We start from the raw sequence: 19,212 nt of genomic DNA on the forward strand, positions 1-19,212 counted from the left end.
GACCCTGCCCCAACCTGGACTAGTGAATCAGGTTGTAAAGCATATCCTCAGGTTCAGAGTTGCTACTTCTCCCCCTGCAGCTTTGCACTTGGCCACAAACATCTCCAGTGTATGCTTAAGGTTGAAGCCAGTAGAACCACATCATCTGCAAAAGCAAAGATGTGACCCACCCCTTGGGTGCATCTAGAACTTTGAGTAATAAAAGCTTGAACATAATCAGGGGCGGCTCTGGCAGCAAATCTAAACAAGACACCTCTATCTTAGGTGGTCTAAAGTACAGTACATGACATAATCAAGTGTTCAGACATGTTGGTCTTACAGATGGAAATCAGACTTCCAAGTTAAAGTTGCAAACTGGATAGGAGAGCTGGGAATTGCGATGAATCAGATCCAACACGCACCCGCATACACACACAGTGACAGAATCCAGGCATGGTCTGGAGCTCTGACTAATACCAGCCCTCTCGATCCATCACCTATTACGGTTGATTCACTTTCATTTGTCCACAAAACGGCACAGCCCTGTATAAACTACACCCACACATTACAGTCCTACAGGAAACAGTCTCCCTCTCATCAGTGACAGTGCGTTTAGTCTCTAAGTAGTGGAGATGCACTGTGATAAGACTAGAAAAGTGAACTGAAGTGAACTAAACTGAAATAAATCATACTAAACAAAAACATATCACAGAGTTGGACCGGGCACAAAAGTTCAGAAAAAAAGAAAAATGAGGCAGTGAGGAAGCAATGGAGAAGAAAGGTGTCTGTTAGTGCACTCGTTTCCATTGTTACCTCAGCGATGATCTCGCCATTTTCAGCGTGGACCTGAGCGATGCCTCCCCGCTCTGCCAAGAAGGTAAAGACCTCATAGAGCTGGATGAGAAAGATAGAAAGATTGAAATTACAGTGGCACTTCTTTTATATTTCAAATCCTGCCTCGCTGTTTACTCAAAGAAAGGGCACTCCTTTTTAACTCAGAGGTCACCCATAAGCCACAATTTAAAAGAAGCCCACAATTTACATGATGTCTACTCCGACACGCTGCAATTATTGTGTGTGGTCTCCAGAAATGGTGAGAGTCATGTGGATGAACTGCAGTTGTTGTTATGTTGCTGTGCCACAGTTCCTTAGCGAGCTGCATGACATCAGTTTTTCAGGCTGGACTATTTCAGTTGAAACATGTGCTCCTTTGACCAACCAAATTAGGTACGGCTGTATGAGAAACAGAGTCCTGCCTCACACCCTCTGGCTTTCCACTGTTTTTTGAGTCCTTATAAAATCGCAGTACGCATAAATCAAAGGCTGTGAACAATAATTACGTAGTCCTTTTTTAGACACTTTGTCACCATTGGAGCCAAGTCACGGCCATTTCTTTTTTGCATGTTGATTGTGAAGTTACAGGAAGTTGGCAATGACTCATTTTACATTGACTGCAACTGGGAGTTTGTGACACGGTGAAATAATAATAAAGGCCATGAAGTGAGCCCTTTTCTAATGTATGATGAATTGAGGACAAAAGCAACAGTCCTCAACAATTCAGTGCAAAACTAATATTAGGCCTTCGGTAACTTAAAATAGCTTTCAGAATTAAAAAGTTGCAGCTGTGTCTCTTCAAAGGCACCATCTCGTCGCTGAGCCGAGTTGGAAAGATAGCAACACCAAAGCAAATTTTGCACTGAGCCTGGCATTTTTCAAAACTGTTGATTTTTCTCCCATCCCTGCACATCAAACATGCGGGGAAAGATGACTGCTGAGAACAAAAAGAGTTTTAACACAGATATTAAAACAGCAAAACCTGGTCTTTAAAGTGTGTGCTACATTTAAGGCGCTCTACCTCACTGTTGCTCATCTGGTAGTAGTCCTTGTACGCCATGTACACCTGGAATGAGTTCACTCCTGCAAAAACAGTAAGTCAACATGAGAGAAAGATAAAATGTGAAACGTTTTATGTAAAGTTTAATTTCTTTAACTACTTTTAAACAAAATCTCCCAAAGCACTCCACCCCCCCTCACCCACGAAGCTCTTATAGCACGCCATCAAGACCCACCCTTTTCCTTGATGAGATTATCCACCTCCTGCTTTACGCTGTCATTCCAGTGGGTGATGTCCACATGGAGAGAGTAGTCGCAGCAGGCTTTCTCATCAGCCCACTGCCTCCACTGGTCATGGGCCTCTATCAGACTGGTACCAGGTTCTGACATCACATGGTCCACTGAAGAATAAAGGAAGACAAGTATTATCAGACAGAAAGAAGATGAATGCAAAAAGCGAAATGACAGATGAAGTGGCAAAGAGTTGACACAAGTGGGGTGGGCATAGTCACACGTAAGGAGACAAAGAGAGGGCAGCGTCAGGATCTGTCTGCTGGTGCTTTTACTTTCTCCCTGAATTGTTTATCTTGCATAATCAGCTGTCTGTCTGAATTCCTGCAGTGCTCAGCCAGTGGGAAATAACCTTGTCAGATGTCACATTGCATTTTGTACATCTCTATCTGGGTACAGGTGTCCTTGCACAAAAATTGAGCGACTTTACCTACTTTTATATTTTCTGTGTAGCCACGATCACATTTTTTATTAATAGGAATGGTGCACATTTCGATGCAAGTTCTTAAATGCATCATGAATGCTTTGCATGGATGCTGCTTGCATAAGCACAAGCACATATAATCACATACATAATGTGTATATTTGCATGGTTTTCTGTGCAGATTGAAAAGCACACAGTACGAGTTTGTGTTTCTGTTTGTGGACACAACAGGATCACAGTGCACAAAATATCCTGCTACATCTAACTCAGCTCTAATAAAATAAGGCCTCCTGCTGCCTTGCCACCTGACTGCCTTCTTTATCTTATTAAAGAAAACCCAATCTGCTTATGTTAATAGGATATAGCTGAAAACAGCAGTCGCATACATACACACAGACACACACACACACAAAACAATGGCAAACGCTCAGTGTCCACACTTTTTTTGTTCACCATCTCTCAACACAACCTCATTTGCTAGTTAAGACAGACATGTACGATATAAAAAAATAAAAAACACACAAGCAGACAGCAGAGTACACATTTCCACTTGGAATATAATCCCTCTATGAATGGAGCTCATGAATAGAGCTTACTACAGTAGCACGCCTGTTAGTGGCTTTGTCTGTTTGAAAACAGGGCCAACAGGCAGCAGAGGAGCAGTCAGCCCAAAAGAAGTTTTAATGAAACTGCAGCATCTACCAACTGTGACAGCATCTCATCCCTAACCTACATGAAGTTCACAAATCCACAAAAGAAAAGGCTGTAGTCAAACCAGACATGGGAGTACGACACTGATGCCCTATTTCTTTGGGAGTAGTGTTTCACTCTATAACCCCCACCAGTCATCGCCCCCTACGCTCAGTCTTTTGTATGGTCCTCTTTCGTAGTGGGACCAAAACCTTTTCCCATGCCTCCCTTTCTCTTTTCCTCTGTCTGGCGTTCAGCCATCCCTCCCCTCACTGCATTTTCTTTTTAGCTTTTTTTCTGAAAAAGCTTTACTATTATCAGCTTCACTGCGTGGGTGACCTTTCCTGCAGCTCTTACCGATCATGGTTGTCCCACCAGCAAGAGCGGCCTTTGATCCCTGGGCAAAGTCATCCACAGTTGTGGTTCCACGGTACGGCATCTGGAAGTGGGTGTGGATGTCGATACCACCAGGGATCACCATCTTCCCGTTGGCCTCAATGGTTTTCACACCACCAGGCACAATCAGATTGTCACCAATCTGCCTGTCAAGTGAAGATGATGTTATCGTAACTATATTAAAACCTGTCCATAAATGTACACAAACATAATATAAGTATTACTTCCCCTTTTTGATTATTTATCAAAGCTGAGATGCCAATTATTCAAATTCAGGGAACCAAATTATTCCAGAAAGGAAGACAACATAGTAAAAGGCAAAAAAACGTTTAATGCGTATAAATCTAAAGCAGAAAAAAAACTAACTGAAACAAAGTCAACCTAGCCTGAAGCGGGACAATGTCACCATCCCAACACATTAACATTTCGCTTCTGCTAAAAAGTATTTTTATAGAAGACACAAGTTAGACAGGCAGGCAGAAGCCAGAGTCTCTGTGAGTTTGCCAACAGTCCAATAGTGCTGCCGGCATGTGGGTGTTTATCATGCAACACCAGTCTTTCTGTGGGCTCCTCTCTCTGAGCTGCCTCACTTAGGGGCAACAGGGACAACTGGGAATTCAAGTGGCAACAGAACAACGGGGAAAGCGAGTGAGACAGTTCCACTGTCCTACCCCAGCCCGGTCAAGAACAGCTGTTATCAGTTTAACTGTTACCGCAACAAGTTCAGATTGTTAGCTTCATTCATTCAGTCTGCATTCATGTTGTAATTCTTAAATTGTTTCAGATTTCCTCATCAGTGTTTTGGAGGAAGTGTTTATAAGACTGCTATTCATTATGTAGCTGGTGTTCACTTAGACTGTAATATCTGCTCTTCACTTAAACTTTAAAACTATCATTGCAAGTGGAGCAACCAGTTTTTAACCACTACTGTCTTAGGATCAAATAGCATTCAAAAACTAACAATCTAATCATGATTAAACTCTTGAAGATAATCTTTAAGGCCCAAGGTGCTCTTTTCACATTTTTTAATACTGTTTTACCCTGGTATAGATAATTATTTCAAAAGAAGCCCTTTGATTTTGAATTTCTTCAAGAACTTTAGAATTATCTGTGTTTCAGAGTTTTAGAAAAGTAAAATATTTGAATTTCTACAGCAGCACTATGCACCTTCAGGGGAGAGAAGGATTTAAATATAAAGGGGACAAGTAAGATACCACATAGCCCAGATAGAAAATAGTTGATGAGGTGAACTATAAGTGGAGGGACGAAACCAAATGGGAAGAGGTGTGAGCAGAGCAGAAAAGAGGACAGTGGAATACTTACTTAATGAGGCCATCCTCCATGTAGATATCGGCATGGAAGGACTGATCATCATTAACAATCCTTCCGCCTTTGATCAGAAGCCTGTCGCTCTGTAGAGAAAGAGATGGGCAGAGTGGAGGGAAAAGGAGGGAGGGTGGGGTTGGAGGGGATGAAATACGATAACAATTATGATTCTATGCAACGTTGTGCCAAGAAAATTTGTTTAGACATAGTAAATCATCCTCTACTGGAAATTTACTTGCCTAAGTCACAATATTACTGTACAAGAATTAGAACTGTACTCTGTTTGTCTGTAGTGAGATTATCTCCTTATTTCTTTCCACCCACAGGATATGAACAATGTTTCATTCATGGCTGCTAGAGAGGGGTACATGTGGTGGCCGTGTCACAAGCAAACACATCTCACATAGCATAACTATATGGACCACCCAGTAAGTCTGCGTGCCCAGAAAAACAAGCAAGATTTGGGAGGAAATGTCTTCATTTATTTGATGAACATCAACTAGTGTCAACTCATTACCCACTTTTCAGATGGCAGATGATTACATGACATTCAATATCTGGATCATGTCAGATCTGTGACAAAATACTGGTTGCACTGATACATAAACTGACTATGGACCCATATATATGTGAAGAGCTCTGTGTACAGAGTATTATAACCTCCTGCATCCACACATGGGGACATTACATCCTGGCTTTGTTTGCATCACACACTTCATTCTAATTGTGTTGTGCTGTAAAATAAACCTAATGTCCCCTTGTGAGCATGTTCTCACAAGGGGACATGCATGTAACAAAGTATGTAAAAAGAATTCACACATAGCTAGAAAAAAGTAAAAAGGCTCCCCAAACAGCAGCTCTGGTGTCAGGAGGTTAAACAGCATCCTTCAGTCTTTTGCTCCTTTACTTGAAAGGGGGTCCAGTAAATCACCATAATTTGCAGACCTTTCCCTTCTTTTAAAATGAAAATTTCTCCAGACAGGGATGTCATCTGGGAGGCTGATGTCGTTGAAGCTCAAGCCGCTTTTAAGGTCATGGATTAACATCGTAACCACATTTATCCAGATTCTGTTACGCAATAATTTTAACCGTCAATGTTTTTTTTCTCAGCGTAATCATTTTATCCAATAGACCGAATGCGATCACCAACTGATCACTCAATCATTTCATAAAGCAGACAATTTCTGATCTGTGTTACAAAATAATGCAAATATTATATAATCCCTACAGTGTTAACGAACATGTTCCAAAGTAAAACTAAAAAAGCAACACTAAGTCTGAGGAGCCTTTTGCCAACACCTTTTGATGTTTTGTGGCCTGATTTGGGTGTTGTCATGACGCCACACAGTCAGACAAGAACAATTTGCTGCTGCACCATGGGCCGACTCTAGCAGGCCATTGCCATGGCAACAGGTTGACGAGAGGGAGAGAAGCAAGAGAGGAGAGACAGGGTGCGCCTGGTTTCGCTGATATGCTGGCTTTGCTGACTGGTTGAATGTACAATTGACTGTACAACAGGGTTAAGGGTTTACAGACGTGCCCTTGCTCATTTTGTGAGCAAGGGCAAGATATCTTCTTCATACAGGACTTGCTCAATAAAACAAATATGATGTAAGTAATTGAACATATTAATGCCTTAGGAAATTTAGCCTTGGATAACCTTATCACAATGACTTCATGACAAAGCTTTTTTCCCTTCACTTCATTCCACCACCCCAATCTTCTCCTTATATGTGGAGCTCTACACTTATGATTTAACAATAGGGTTCAAAGGTATATTTATTTGGGAGAATCCATTCTCCTGTCCGCTTCCTCATTGCTGCTATAAATGGTCAGTTTCTTAAAGTATGTCTGAGTTAAATTACCCAGTGAATTTCAGGCACAATCAACAAATATTTGCACTTATCTGCTTCACAAATTTTAAAAAACTGCTTTAATTATCAGGATATAGGTTTAATTCTTTTCTGTTTAGAACTGTTTTTAGGACAAAACAAGGCTTCTGCACATGTCATCCTCAGGTGTTGGAGCTTGTGATGTGAGACTTGTGACATTTTTTCGAATAGATGACAAATAAAATAATCAATACTGAAAAATTTGTTGCGACCTGCAGTATTTAACTTCCGTGTAACCTTCACGAGATAATTAGTTATTTTATTTTTTATATTTATTAATTTTTTACTAAAATGGATTAGTAATCGAATTAGTTCTTTTAAAAAAGCATCGACATTACACTGAAAACCAAAAAATATAGCCTTATTTATATACCCAGTCTCTAAAACGGCAAGACTTGGTCTTTCCTTGGTCTGCTAAGAGGAACACACCATATTTTCCCATCAGCAGATGTGTGCAACAATTTACAGCCCCTGGCCGTGGACCCAGAGTTTCATCATTATAATAAACTGCAGCAATTCCTTTGAACATAACAACAGGAAAAATAAAAGTATTATCGTGTACATAGCTCGAATATCTGCTGAGCTAAAAGACACACAATGTGGCTATTCATGAGTTGTGTGGTAGTGATTGCACATATTAGGTGGTGGTGGTGGTAGTGATGGACTAGTGCGAACCAGAACCCAGAGTCTTCCCAAGCAACCACACCCTGAAGCAACACATTACAACACACAGTCATCAACTCCTGGAACACCACACTAGCATAGATCATGCTGCAAAGCTCAATGCCTTCATTAGCTTAGAGAGAACGCCTTCCAAAGAGTGCTCTGTCATAATAATTTAACATGACAACATTACTGAATGTGAATAGGGAGTGCACACAGACAACTTTCATAGCATTCCAGTAAAGGAAACAGACGATAAATTTGTCAGTTAATCAAAAAAAGGTACAAAAGATGCCCAATGTTGTAAAACTATTGTAACAAAATCAGCCTTTGCATGTGACTAAATGGTATTTTCCTCATCGTTTTTTGACATTCTTTGACAGATCAACAACCTAAGATGACCATAACCCAGAAAAGATTTTTCAGTTATTGTTATAATGACAGCTCCTGATGAATTTGATGTTAACCAAGTTAATGATCAATTGTTGCGGCTCTACAGCTGTCAGTTTAAATGGTGGTGAAAAGCAGCTTGTAATGAGTCAAAGGAAAAATACATTAGTTGCAGCTGCCCACAAAAAATTAATGCCACCAAATCTGATTCTGCAAAATCTGAAATCTGATCTTGTCTCCTGGTCATGACTTATGGTGTTAAATATGAGACATTCGTTTTTGTAAAATGTTGTGATGTATCAATGAAGTTGACCTCTGATTTTTGTAGATTAAAAAAATTATTTTGTGGTCTCAGTAGCTTTGACATTCGCCCACTCAGTTCTAATCAGTTCATCCTTGAGTCCCATGCCAGACTCAAAGAAAATCCCTCAAGGATTCAAAAGCTACTGGACTACCTCGGATCTCTAAAATTGGAAGTTTTTTTGTTTTTCTTTTTTAATCACTCGGAACATATGGTTAAGAGTCACTGCTGTTTCATTAACATGAATAAGAATCACTAATATAAATATTATTGAATTAATAGTCAGATAGAGACCTGCTTACATCAGCAGCATCAGACAAGAAGAGGTTTTACCTGATTTATAATACTGCAGCGATGGGTGTGCCATCATGCATGGGTGACTTACTGAAGTGCTTACACCCCCTCCCCCGTCCTCTCTCTCTGGCACGCACACAAACACACACACTCATTTTACCCTTTTCAATTTCTGGCCACTGGCTGATGACAACATGCAGGAGACCGCAATCACTTAACAATCAATAGCTTTCCATTTCCGTTACAACCCAGTAACTGGCCATTGCTGAATTGCTCAGGACTGCATTTCACATTAGATTCTTTTTACACTCAGCGGAAACTAAGATGCTGAAACGCTTCATGCCAGCAGCTCATGTCATCGGTGCAATATCTAACAAGACAGATATTTTTAAAAAGCAAAAAGCATGCCCAAAAAATTGTTTCAATAATAATACAAACCATGAACTAGATGCAGAATGCGTGGCCAAACTGTCAAGCCTTTTTAAAGACACATAATAAAAACAACGCGTTTTCCACTGACATTTCTTCATCACACTTCATTAACAGAAACTCAGACTCAACATTTACTGTGGCTTTTACATCAATTCTGTGACAAACAGCCACAAACTGTGACAGTAACCATTTCATCTGACCACAAACAGCAATGTTGCTCATATTATTATAACAAATATATGTCATGTGACATCATGGCGGGTGAGATTGTTAAAGAATAGATATGGAATATTTCAAAATGTGTTTTCTACATCACATTCATGATTATCAAAACAACATACAAGAAAGAAAATTGTAAGTAGTGAGTGAAGGGAGATAGCTCATCACCTCATTTCTGAAATTCTTAGTCCAACTTTTGTCTGTTAGTCTGTCTATACCACAAGACAAATGTGGTTTTGTAATAGTGACACTGGTGGATTCCAACCCTCTGTGCTATCCTGTGGTTACGGGAATAAACCAAAACATTTGTTACATCTTTAACGAGACAGTACTGTCCACATAATGAACTCATGCCACAGCTGTTACTTTTTGCTGCAGCTTCGACAAGAACTATTAAATATCATTCAGTGGCTAATGTGGTATTCACGAGTCCTGAGTCTAAGATTGGACTGCATAACCACAGCGGGCTTAAGATGGTGGATTCAGTGCACGGCTAATAACATGCTTTGACAGTCTTGATGCAAAAAGGAGAGTAAAGACAGCTTAATGAGGTCCTAAGACAAAGAAGACCTCATAATTTTACTTTTTTCTCTAACTTTGTTGAGCAAAGTTGCCTGTGCTCACACATAGCTGAAGAAAGGTGCTGTAGACTAGTCATTGTGGATTTTCTATAATAGCCATTGATTTAAGTTTCGAAAATACAATGTCTGGCTACTGTTTTGAATTAACTTCTTCTCTTACGGGATCATTCGACTGGTGAGGGACCAGAATTTCCAGGTTGACAACATTCTTGACCCAGACTGGTTACTGGTGGGTTAGCCTCCCATGTGTCCAATTATGAGCTGGTCCCTTTCATACATGCGCAACGCACGCACAGGGTTGGAAGCAAACAGTCATCTACACATCATTTACAGCCACATGCCAACGTAGGCTATCATTAGGAAGCTATTCAGTACAAGTAAATGTTTCTGAGAACAAGCATAATAAGACACTTAAAATGCCTACACGGATATTTTTAAAGAAGCTAACAAAGGCAAAATGGCTAACACTGAAGCTAGCTAAAGCTCAGAGCCAGGTAGAAGCAAACAGCTTCGGAAAGAGCTTCAGTATGAGCAGACAAAGGTTGAGAGCAATTACGAGGAAAACTAAGGTGTGTGAAAAAGAGAAAAGGGCCCTGTTGTCTGCTGAAGTTATAAACATAATGGAAAATGTAAGTAATTGGTATTTGTTTTGTTATATAAATCTGTTAAACCTTCTTTTATCTGGTAAGGCAAAATATGCCAGCTATAGAAACTATTTTTTAGTTAATTATTTGTACTTCATTCCTCTTTTGTAAAGTTTCATTGTCATTTCTTTTATTATGAAAATAAAAATGTCATAATAAAAATATATTTTTTGTTTGCATAAACTTAATTTCTCAATATGTACCATACTGGAGTTTACAGAAAACTGGGAAACAGAGCATTTTATCCATATCAGTGCTAAAATAAATAATTTAGTCACTAAGCTGTTTCCTGACTGAGTCAATGGTCATACTGAGACAAAACCACGTCTTCAAGCCACTTAAAGAAGTCCAGACGCTTTTCTTTCCAAGCTCCTTAGACTTCTAAAAATCTAATGACATAAGAAGAAAATGTTTATTTTACCTTAGAAGGGTGATAAATGCTATTCTGGTTTTTTTGGAGGATTTTTTTTGGGGGGGGGGTTGTGGGATTTGGCTCTTCAGAATATGCACAAGAGACATGAACGATGTTGATCTTGATCTTGACTTGCTCTTCCCAGGGTCACTAACTATGTCCACATTTGTCAATCGCATAACTATTGCAGCACAGACTCTTTGAAATGGAAAGGTCTCCCTGGGTTGGCAGTAAATAGTAGCCACTATTAGAAATTACACATTTGCAAGGACTACTCCATGCAGCCGATTCAGTACTCAAAGTGTACCAGTTGTTTTCCTTCCAGTTTTTTTTTACAGTTACTATTTATGAAAGTCAGTACACCAGTATAAGTATATACTGCACTGTACTTGCATTGTTTTATATATATATATATATATATATATATATATATATATATATATATATATATATATATATAAAAACACCCAGCACGCCCCTACGGGCGGTTTATCCTTCAAGCTCGGGTCCTCTACCAGAGGCCTGGGAGCTTGAGGGTCCTGCGCAGTATCTTAGCTGTTCCCAGGACTGCGCTCTTCTGGACAGAGATCTCCGATGTTATTCCCGGGATCTGCTGGAGCCACTCGCCTAGCTTGGGAGTCACCGCACCTAGTGCTCCGATTACCACGGGGACCACCGTTACCTTCACCCTCCACATCCTCTCGAGCTCTTCTCTGAGCCCTTGGTATTTCTCCAGCTTCTCGTGTTCCTTCTTCCTGATATTGCTGTCATTCGGAACCGCTACATCGATCACTACGGCCGTCTTCTTCTGTTTGTCTACCACCACTATGTCCGGTTGGTTAGCCACCACCATTTTGTCCGTCTGTATCTGGAAGTCCCACAGGATCTTAGCTCGGTCATTCTCCACCACCCTTGGGGGCATCTCCCATTTTGACCTCAGGACTTCCAGGTTATACTCGGCACAGATGTTCCTGTACACTATGCCGGCCACTTGGTTATGGCGTTCCATGTATGCCTTGCCTGCTAGCATCTTGCACCCTGCTGTTATGTGCTGGATTGTCTCTGGGGCATCTTTACACAGCCTGCACCTGGGGTCTTCCCTGGTGTGATAGACCCCAGCCTCTATGGATCTTGTACTCAGAGCTTGTTCTTGTGCTGCCATGATTAGTGCCTCTGTGCTGTCTTTCAGTCCAGCTTTGTCCAGCCACTGGTAGGATTTCTGGATATCAGCCACCTCCTCTATCTGCCGGTGGTACATACCGTGCAGGGGCCTGTCCTTCCATGATGGTTCCTCGTCTCCCTCCTCTTTCTTGGGTTTCTGCTGCCTGAGGTATTCACTGAGCACTCGGTCAGTTGGGGCCATCTTCCCAATGTATTCTTGGATGTTCGTTGTCTCATCCTGGACTGTGGTGCTGACACTCACCAGTCCCCGGCCCCCTTCCTTCCGCTTAGCGTACAGCCTCAGGGTGCTGGACTTGGGGTGAAACCCTCCATGCATGGTAAGGAGCTTTCTTGTCTTTATGTCAGTGGCTTCTATCTCCTCCTTTGGCCAGCCTATTACCCCAGCAGGGTACCTGATCACGGGCAGGGCGTAGGTGTTGATGGCCCGGATCTTGTTCTTACCATTCAGCTGACTCCTCAGGACTTGCCTGACCCTCTGCAGGTACTTGGTGGTTGCAGCCTTTCTAGCGGCCTCTTCATGGTTCCCATTTGCCTGCGGGATCCCCAGGTACTTGTAACTGTCCTCTATGTCTGCAATGTTGCCTTCTGGTAGTTCAATCCCCTCAGTTCTGACTACCTTCCCTCTCTTTGTTACCATCCGACTACACTTCTCCAGTCCGAACGACATTCCAATGTCATTGCTGTATAGCCTGGTAGTGTGGATCAGTGAATCGATGTCTTGTTCACTCTTGGCATACAGCTTGATGTCATCCATGTACAGGAGGTGGCTGACAACTGCTCCGTTCCGTAGTCGGTATCCGTAGCCAGTCTTGTTAATGATCTCACTGAGGGGGTTCAGGCCTATGCAGAACAGCAGTGGGGACAGAGCATCTCCTTGGTAGATCCCGCACTTGATGTTGACTTGTGCTATGGGCTTGGAGTTGGCCTCTAGTGTTGTACGCCACATCCCCATTGAGTTCCTGATGAAGGCTCTTAGGGTCCCATTGATCTTGTACAATTCTAGGCATTCCAGTATCCAGCTGTGGGGCATTGAGTCATAGGCCTTCTTGTAATCAATCCAGGCAGTGCACAGGTTGGTCAGTCTGGTCTTGCAGTCTCGGCTGACTGTTCTGTCTACCAGTAGCTGGTGTTTTGCGCCTCTGGTATTCTTGCCAATTCCTTTCTGTGTCCCACTCATGTATTGACCCATGTGCCTGTTCATCTTAGCCGATATGATGCCTGACAGGAGCTTCCATGTAGTACTGAGGCAGGTTATTGGTCGGTAGTTGGAGGGGACCGGTCCCTTCTTGGGGTCCTTGGGGATCAGGACCGTCCGACCTTCGGTTAGCCATTCCGGGTGTCTCTCGTTAACTAGCAGCTGGTTCATTTGTGCTGCCAGACGCTCGTGGAGTGCAGTCAGCTTCTTTAGCCAGTAGGCGTGAACCATGTCGGGCCCTGGTGCTGTCCAACTCTTCATACTGGAGACCCTTTCTTGGATATCTGCCACTGTGATGGTTACTGGACCCTGTTCAGGGAGGTCGCTGTGGTCTGCCCTCAGATCCACTAGCCACTGAGCATTGCCGTTATGGGTTGCGTCCTTCTCCCATTTAGGTGCTAACTAAAAATAAAGACAAGATGATAGTTTATTCAATTTTAATGAAATTTGCAGATTGTTTCGGTAAAGTTTAATAAACTCCTTGCTATCTAAAATATAACAGGACACCGGAGTATATTCTCCAGCATCTCACGCTTCTGATGATCAGCTGTCTGCTTGACGTTTATTCAGCTGTGTAAAAGCTATAACTTTAATCTCAGCCAAACCGATTTACTCAGGAACAAATAAAATACTAAAAAAAAATAAATAAAAAAAAAGCCAAACAACAACATTTTTAATTTATCTAAGTGACTCATATATATTTAACCTGAGTCGCGAAAGACGGCGGTGGGTTTGAAAACAATTTGCCGGGAGTCCGGTGTTCTCACGGCGCTAGTGACCTAGCCCCCGGCTAGCTATCGAGCTAGTGGGTAACAGACGTCTCCGAAAACGTCGGAGCGCTTTTGAAAATATGTGGTGTCCTGATAAACTGAGCCGATATTTGAGGTTTACACAGCTACATTCTCGCCTGAAAATATGTTAAACGTTTATTTTGTGACCCAGAAAGAATAATAAGAGTAATATTAAAACTAACTAGCTACCGCCATTGTTGGAAACTAAGCTGGGCCGCGCTATGAATTCTGGGACACAGCTGCTTCTTCTTCTTCGGGGTTTAACGGCAGCTGGCATCCTTGTACATGCTGTGCTGCCATCTTCTGTTTCAGTCCGTTATTACACTCTTAAATCCTGCTATTATTCCTGCGTCTTTTGCGATCTTACAAAGCTTCAAACGACACGTCGACTATTAAATCAGTCGTCGACGATTTTGATAGTCGACGTAATCGTGACTAGTCGACAAATCGTGGCAGCCCTACATTGAAACAGCTTGAAATGAAGAAATAATATTTTATACATATAGTTTTATTGGAAGATTTTCTGGATATGATAAAATTTATAATTAATACACTGTGTTTCCCTGCGGGTGACAATCTAAGCACAATTTTTACCAGAAACTTATGCCCACTCTATGAAGTGCGCATGACCTATTCTCAAAGCTTTGGCACTGATTAAACTGCTGTCTTAATCACTAATTTAGGCCAGCTGGTGGATTAGCGTTAACACAAGAATCATGCAAACATTGCAACTATCTAAAGTCGCTCTCACAAGTAGTATTCTCAGCTCAAACAAATGTAGAGGCTGTTAATGCCTTTCTTTAAACTAAGCTGATGAAATTATGCTAGAAATCTGAATTATAAGGAAATGTGTTCCTTCCACCTGCTTTTTTTCTTTTGATACAGTCAGTAGTGAGATCTTTTGTCTGCTACAGATACAACTTCTTACAAGTGCTGATCTGTTATATTTCTGGAAGCAAAACACTGTGAAGTTCAGATGGAAAGAAATCCAAACAAACTTGTCATTCAGCTCTTAACAAAGAACAAAGTGCCAAAAATAAAACGCCTATTACTGCACGGGAAGCTGTCATTTTCTGTTACACAAGCCGGCAGTAATAAAAAATAGACGGCAGGATGTTGTTCTTACTACTATGCTGACATCGACACACACGTTTTTTCCACTTTCACCGGACTGGAGGGAGAAGCGCTCATAAAGTGGGATGCAAAGTACTAATATCTCCTTCATGGTGCTTAATGAAAGGGAACGGTCCTGGAAAACTCGAGTGCGACAAAATAGGTCAAAGGGGGTGAGGAGGAGGAGGACATTAGAGGAGACCTCCATTAGCTGTGGCAGAGATCCTCGTGTCTGTAAGGAGGGGGGCATGGGGAGGCAGGCGGGGACCAGTGGAAGAGGGAAGTCATCTTGAATCTGCACCAGTGCCTCTGCTGCAGCCCTGTTGCCTAGCAGTCAAAAATATTTACTGTTCAGCAAAAAGTGTGCAGGATTTTTTTTCACATTCTGGAAAAGTGAAAACAATGAGACTTATCCATCTAAATTAATCGCAGGGGCCCCTGCCAGTTAAGGTCTGGAATGTTGATCTTGTGATAGGCTGGAGTAGTGTAACCGTGCAGCAATCTGGATCTGATTGGGTCAGACAGGTTGAATTTTTAACTCTCTCAGTCAAGAAGTTTGAGAAATGCCTGTTTGTGCGCATGTGTGTCAAAACACATCCCCGCAATGACAAACCGAAGAAGGGCTGTATTTTCCTGCCATCACAACTGTATGTTTGTTTCCATGGTGAGTTGCGCGGCAATGTCTGGGTGGCCGTGGGGTATTTTGTTTGCACTGAAGCCCACTTTGCTGCAGTCTGCATGGTGACGGTACAGTCTGGTGTGGCAGGGAGCTGATTTGTGGAGCGTCGACAGGGTGAACGGGTTTCACCCACAGATGCTCACTCCAGCTGGAGGGGATTACGGATGACATGTAACCGCCTGGAACAACACTGTGGCTGCTGTGACTGGGTATAAGGAATAAAAGGGACCACACCTAGAAAAGTGACAGGGCAGATCTAAAACCCAAACGAAATGAAAATGCTGTAATAGAATGGACAGGCTTGGAAATAAGGAGTCGGTGTCAGGAAGGAGGCTTAGAAATAGGTAGAGCGTTTAAGGTCCTCCTGTGTAAGAATTAATAGCGGCTTTCACACACGAACTTCAGACAGTTTCTAGGGAATCAGGTTAAGAGGCAGCACACACTACATCCACTCACCACTAAAGAATGTACCAGACAATACAATATTCACACACCAGCATACTCCAGCATCGACAACATCAAATGGACCTCTGTTGAAGTACAGATGTGAAAACAGCTTACAAACGCAATGATTCCATGGCATCAAAACTCTATGAAGAGTTGTTTGTCCAGTTACAGAGTTAAAGGCCTGTAACTGGACAAACAACCTAATCATCTGATTCAGGTGTGTTGACCCAGGGTGATATCTAAAACCTGCAGGACACCGGCCCTTGAGGCCTGGAGTTGGACACTCCTGGCTTACAGTGAAAAAAAAGGTTATTTTAATGCAACAGATGCCAACCTCTGGGGCAGCAATGGGGCAGAATCACCTTTTAAATCTAAACATAGTGATATGATATGCACAAAAGTAGTTCTCTGGTGTCTGTGTAGCCCCCATTACTAATTAACCAACCAACTAACCAAAAGCTAACTACGCCAAGCATAATAAATTGCTATTCATTATATTTCCATTTTTTATTGCTTGTGTATATAGTAGATCTTCCATGTAATTAGCAAAGCCTGTTGTTTCCTGTTGTTTGGGGCCATAACTGCATTTCGATCGTACACTCTGTATAAAACGTGGATGTACTCCACGGTCATGGCTCCTTTTGTTGGGGAAGTTCTGTGTTGAAGCTGCAGCCTGAACATTTCGGCTGTGGCCATCTTGTTTTTTTGAAACCAGATGGAAACTGACTGGTCATACAGTAGCAATTTGTCAATTACAAGGTAGCCATGCCTTGATGCATAACCTGCTTTATCATCAAAGAAATTTAGTTTCAGCTGCTCTCTTACTCACAAGGAGTCACAAAGCAGATAGGTCTGCATGGTTGATTTGGTAGATTTTTAAACCAGATGCAACCCCAAAAGGATTTGAAGTGGACTCTTTCACTTGTTGGGAAATATGTAAACCACTACACTGCGGAGCCACTTAATGTCTATTAACATGATGCGATTTTAATAAGACTTGAAACTAGTTTAAGAACATAAACTCATTAGGAAAGGCCAGTGGCTCATGTGAGCAATGGGCTCATTTCCTCATAAACTTCTATACAGTATGACCTCATTTTGTAACTCAAGAGTTCGTCCCTTGCTGGCTATAACAAAGAATTCAAGTTCCTCTATACTGGCTTTAGCTCTCAGACAAGAAGGCTATGGCCATCTTTTATATACATGTTTATGGTTTAGATACAGAAAAGACAAAGACAACAGTGCTTCTGTTATTTATTTGAAAAACATCCATTACTTGTAACAAGAGGTTCTTGCTTTAGTCTGCTTTACTGAAACAACGTGACACTTTCAATTCTCCTGGCTTGTCTGCGTTTGAATAAACCAATAATGCAAGTATTGTGTGTTTGCATTTCTAAGAAGCTGATCAAATGGTTGGAGGGGAACTACTACTACCATAAACTCCAAATCAAACAACAACATGTGTTGTTAGTCCATACATTGTTGAACATAAAATACATTTCTCATAAAGTTATTGGAGGTGGGACTCACCAGACCCCCGACGATATGATACTATCACAATATTTCACTCACGATACAATATTATTGCAGTTTTTGACATTTGGTGATAAGCTCAGTATTGCAATAGTATTGCAATAACATCTACTGCAATTTATCACCTTTTTTCAACTGCAAATGATGTCCTCAAAATAAAAATTTGTCAATATCGGTTTTATCCAATAACATAAAGTTATCGACGTCGTTTTTGGGGGGAGGGTTTTTTTTGCTCCAAAATGACACTATCAGGCAACACTGTCACTAAAAGCTTCAATAAATGTTGCCATAAGATGGAATCAGTCTGCCATGAATCTGATATCAGTCTGCAATTGAATAAGATCAAGTGGAAATTTTATACTCTGTCAAGCTAAGTGTGTCCAGGGTCGTTTCAGCCAATTTATGGTAAGTTTGCTCGACTAACCTTGTCTCGGGATGACGGTGCAGAAGACGAGCCCTCTTGGCCCAGGGTCATCGCTTGTTGTTAGTCTAATATATTTTCAAGTATTTGTTATTTATTAATTTATTAATATCAATATTATCAATATTTTTATACAATATCGCCACACAAAATATTCCAATATGCCAAACTGTTTTTCCCCTACATCCTTAGAGGCTATGGTTATAACTTGGATGTAGGAAAGAACGTAGTACACCCTACCTTGTCAACTGGACGCAAACAGATTTGGGAGCAATCCACTCAGTGGTTGACCCAGACATTGTTTCAAATCACTTTTCAAAAGCACTTAAATATTGTTGGAATAGTCACCCATATGTTGAGATCAAACTATAATTAAATTCATAAAACAGTGAAAAGTGTGGTTGCTTACATCATAAATTACTCCCCTTCAACTGAAACTGCATGAAGCAGCTTTAGGACGTCCATGAAAAACTTGTATTGTGGTACTTTCTGTCAGTCTGTGTTAATGTGCCGCTTACAGCTGGAGCTCTTCTAAATCCACAAAAAAGCAAGCTCAGTAACCAAATATGATATATCTTGAGGCAATCAACCAGCATAGCTTACTCATGTTACTTTGGCTGGTGATCTGCTAAATGCTTTCTGTTACTTTATTGCTGCATGTGTGTGTATTTTTGACACAATTAGCATTCCCTTTGTATTTTTAAAACCCCCAAACCTACAAAACATCCTTTACCTTAGCGGTTATTGTCATTCAAATTGGCAGCACTTCTAGTGACTGTTAAACATGCCTTCACTATTTTCATAGATTTTCATATATTATCGACATCTCCTAATTTTACAGTAATAATGTAATTGTGTACAATTAGCTGAGGAGATAAGAAAAAAGCAAAGTCTCCCACATCTGAGCAACACACCCCGAACTGCAGCCTGAGCTTCAACAATGAGTGCTGGAAAACAGGCGTTTCAGATGCTCACACACAGAAAGAAAAAAAAGGAGAGGGAGAGGTTCCTCTGCAGTTGTAACACACACCAACACCCAGCTGGCTGGCTGTGTAACACCAGTCTGCCCTGAATTCAACCCCCC

General features: G+C 41.4%; 1 protein-coding gene across 3 annotated transcripts in view; it reads right to left on the reverse strand.

The window, feature by feature from the left end:
* Window positions 1-19,212, reverse strand: part of dpysl3 (dihydropyrimidinase like 3) — a 48,203-nt gene that overhangs the window by 15,209 nt on the left and 13,782 nt on the right. For all 3 annotated transcript variants that reach the window (XM_086309236.1, XM_086309235.1, XM_086309237.1), the window contains exons 2-6: window positions 4,937-5,025; window positions 3,575-3,759; window positions 2,049-2,213; window positions 1,835-1,896; window positions 793-873 (exon numbers count right to left, since the gene is read on the reverse strand). In XM_086309236.1, the coding sequence (XP_086165362.1) occupies window positions 793-873; window positions 1,835-1,896; window positions 2,049-2,213; window positions 3,575-3,759; window positions 4,937-5,025 (582 nt within the window). The remainder of the gene's footprint in view (window positions 1-792; window positions 874-1,834; window positions 1,897-2,048; window positions 2,214-3,574; window positions 3,760-4,936; window positions 5,026-19,212) is intronic.

The sequence above is a fragment of the Aulonocara sp. 'chitande type north' Nkhata Bay genome, linkage group LG10, assembly GCF_057382095.1.
Source record: "Aulonocara sp. 'chitande type north' Nkhata Bay isolate Kocher_YH1m ecotype deep benthic linkage group LG10, A_spYH_male_GT1.1, whole genome shotgun sequence".
Taxonomy (NCBI): Eukaryota; Metazoa; Chordata; class Actinopteri; order Cichliformes; family Cichlidae; genus Aulonocara; species Aulonocara sp. 'chitande type north' Nkhata Bay.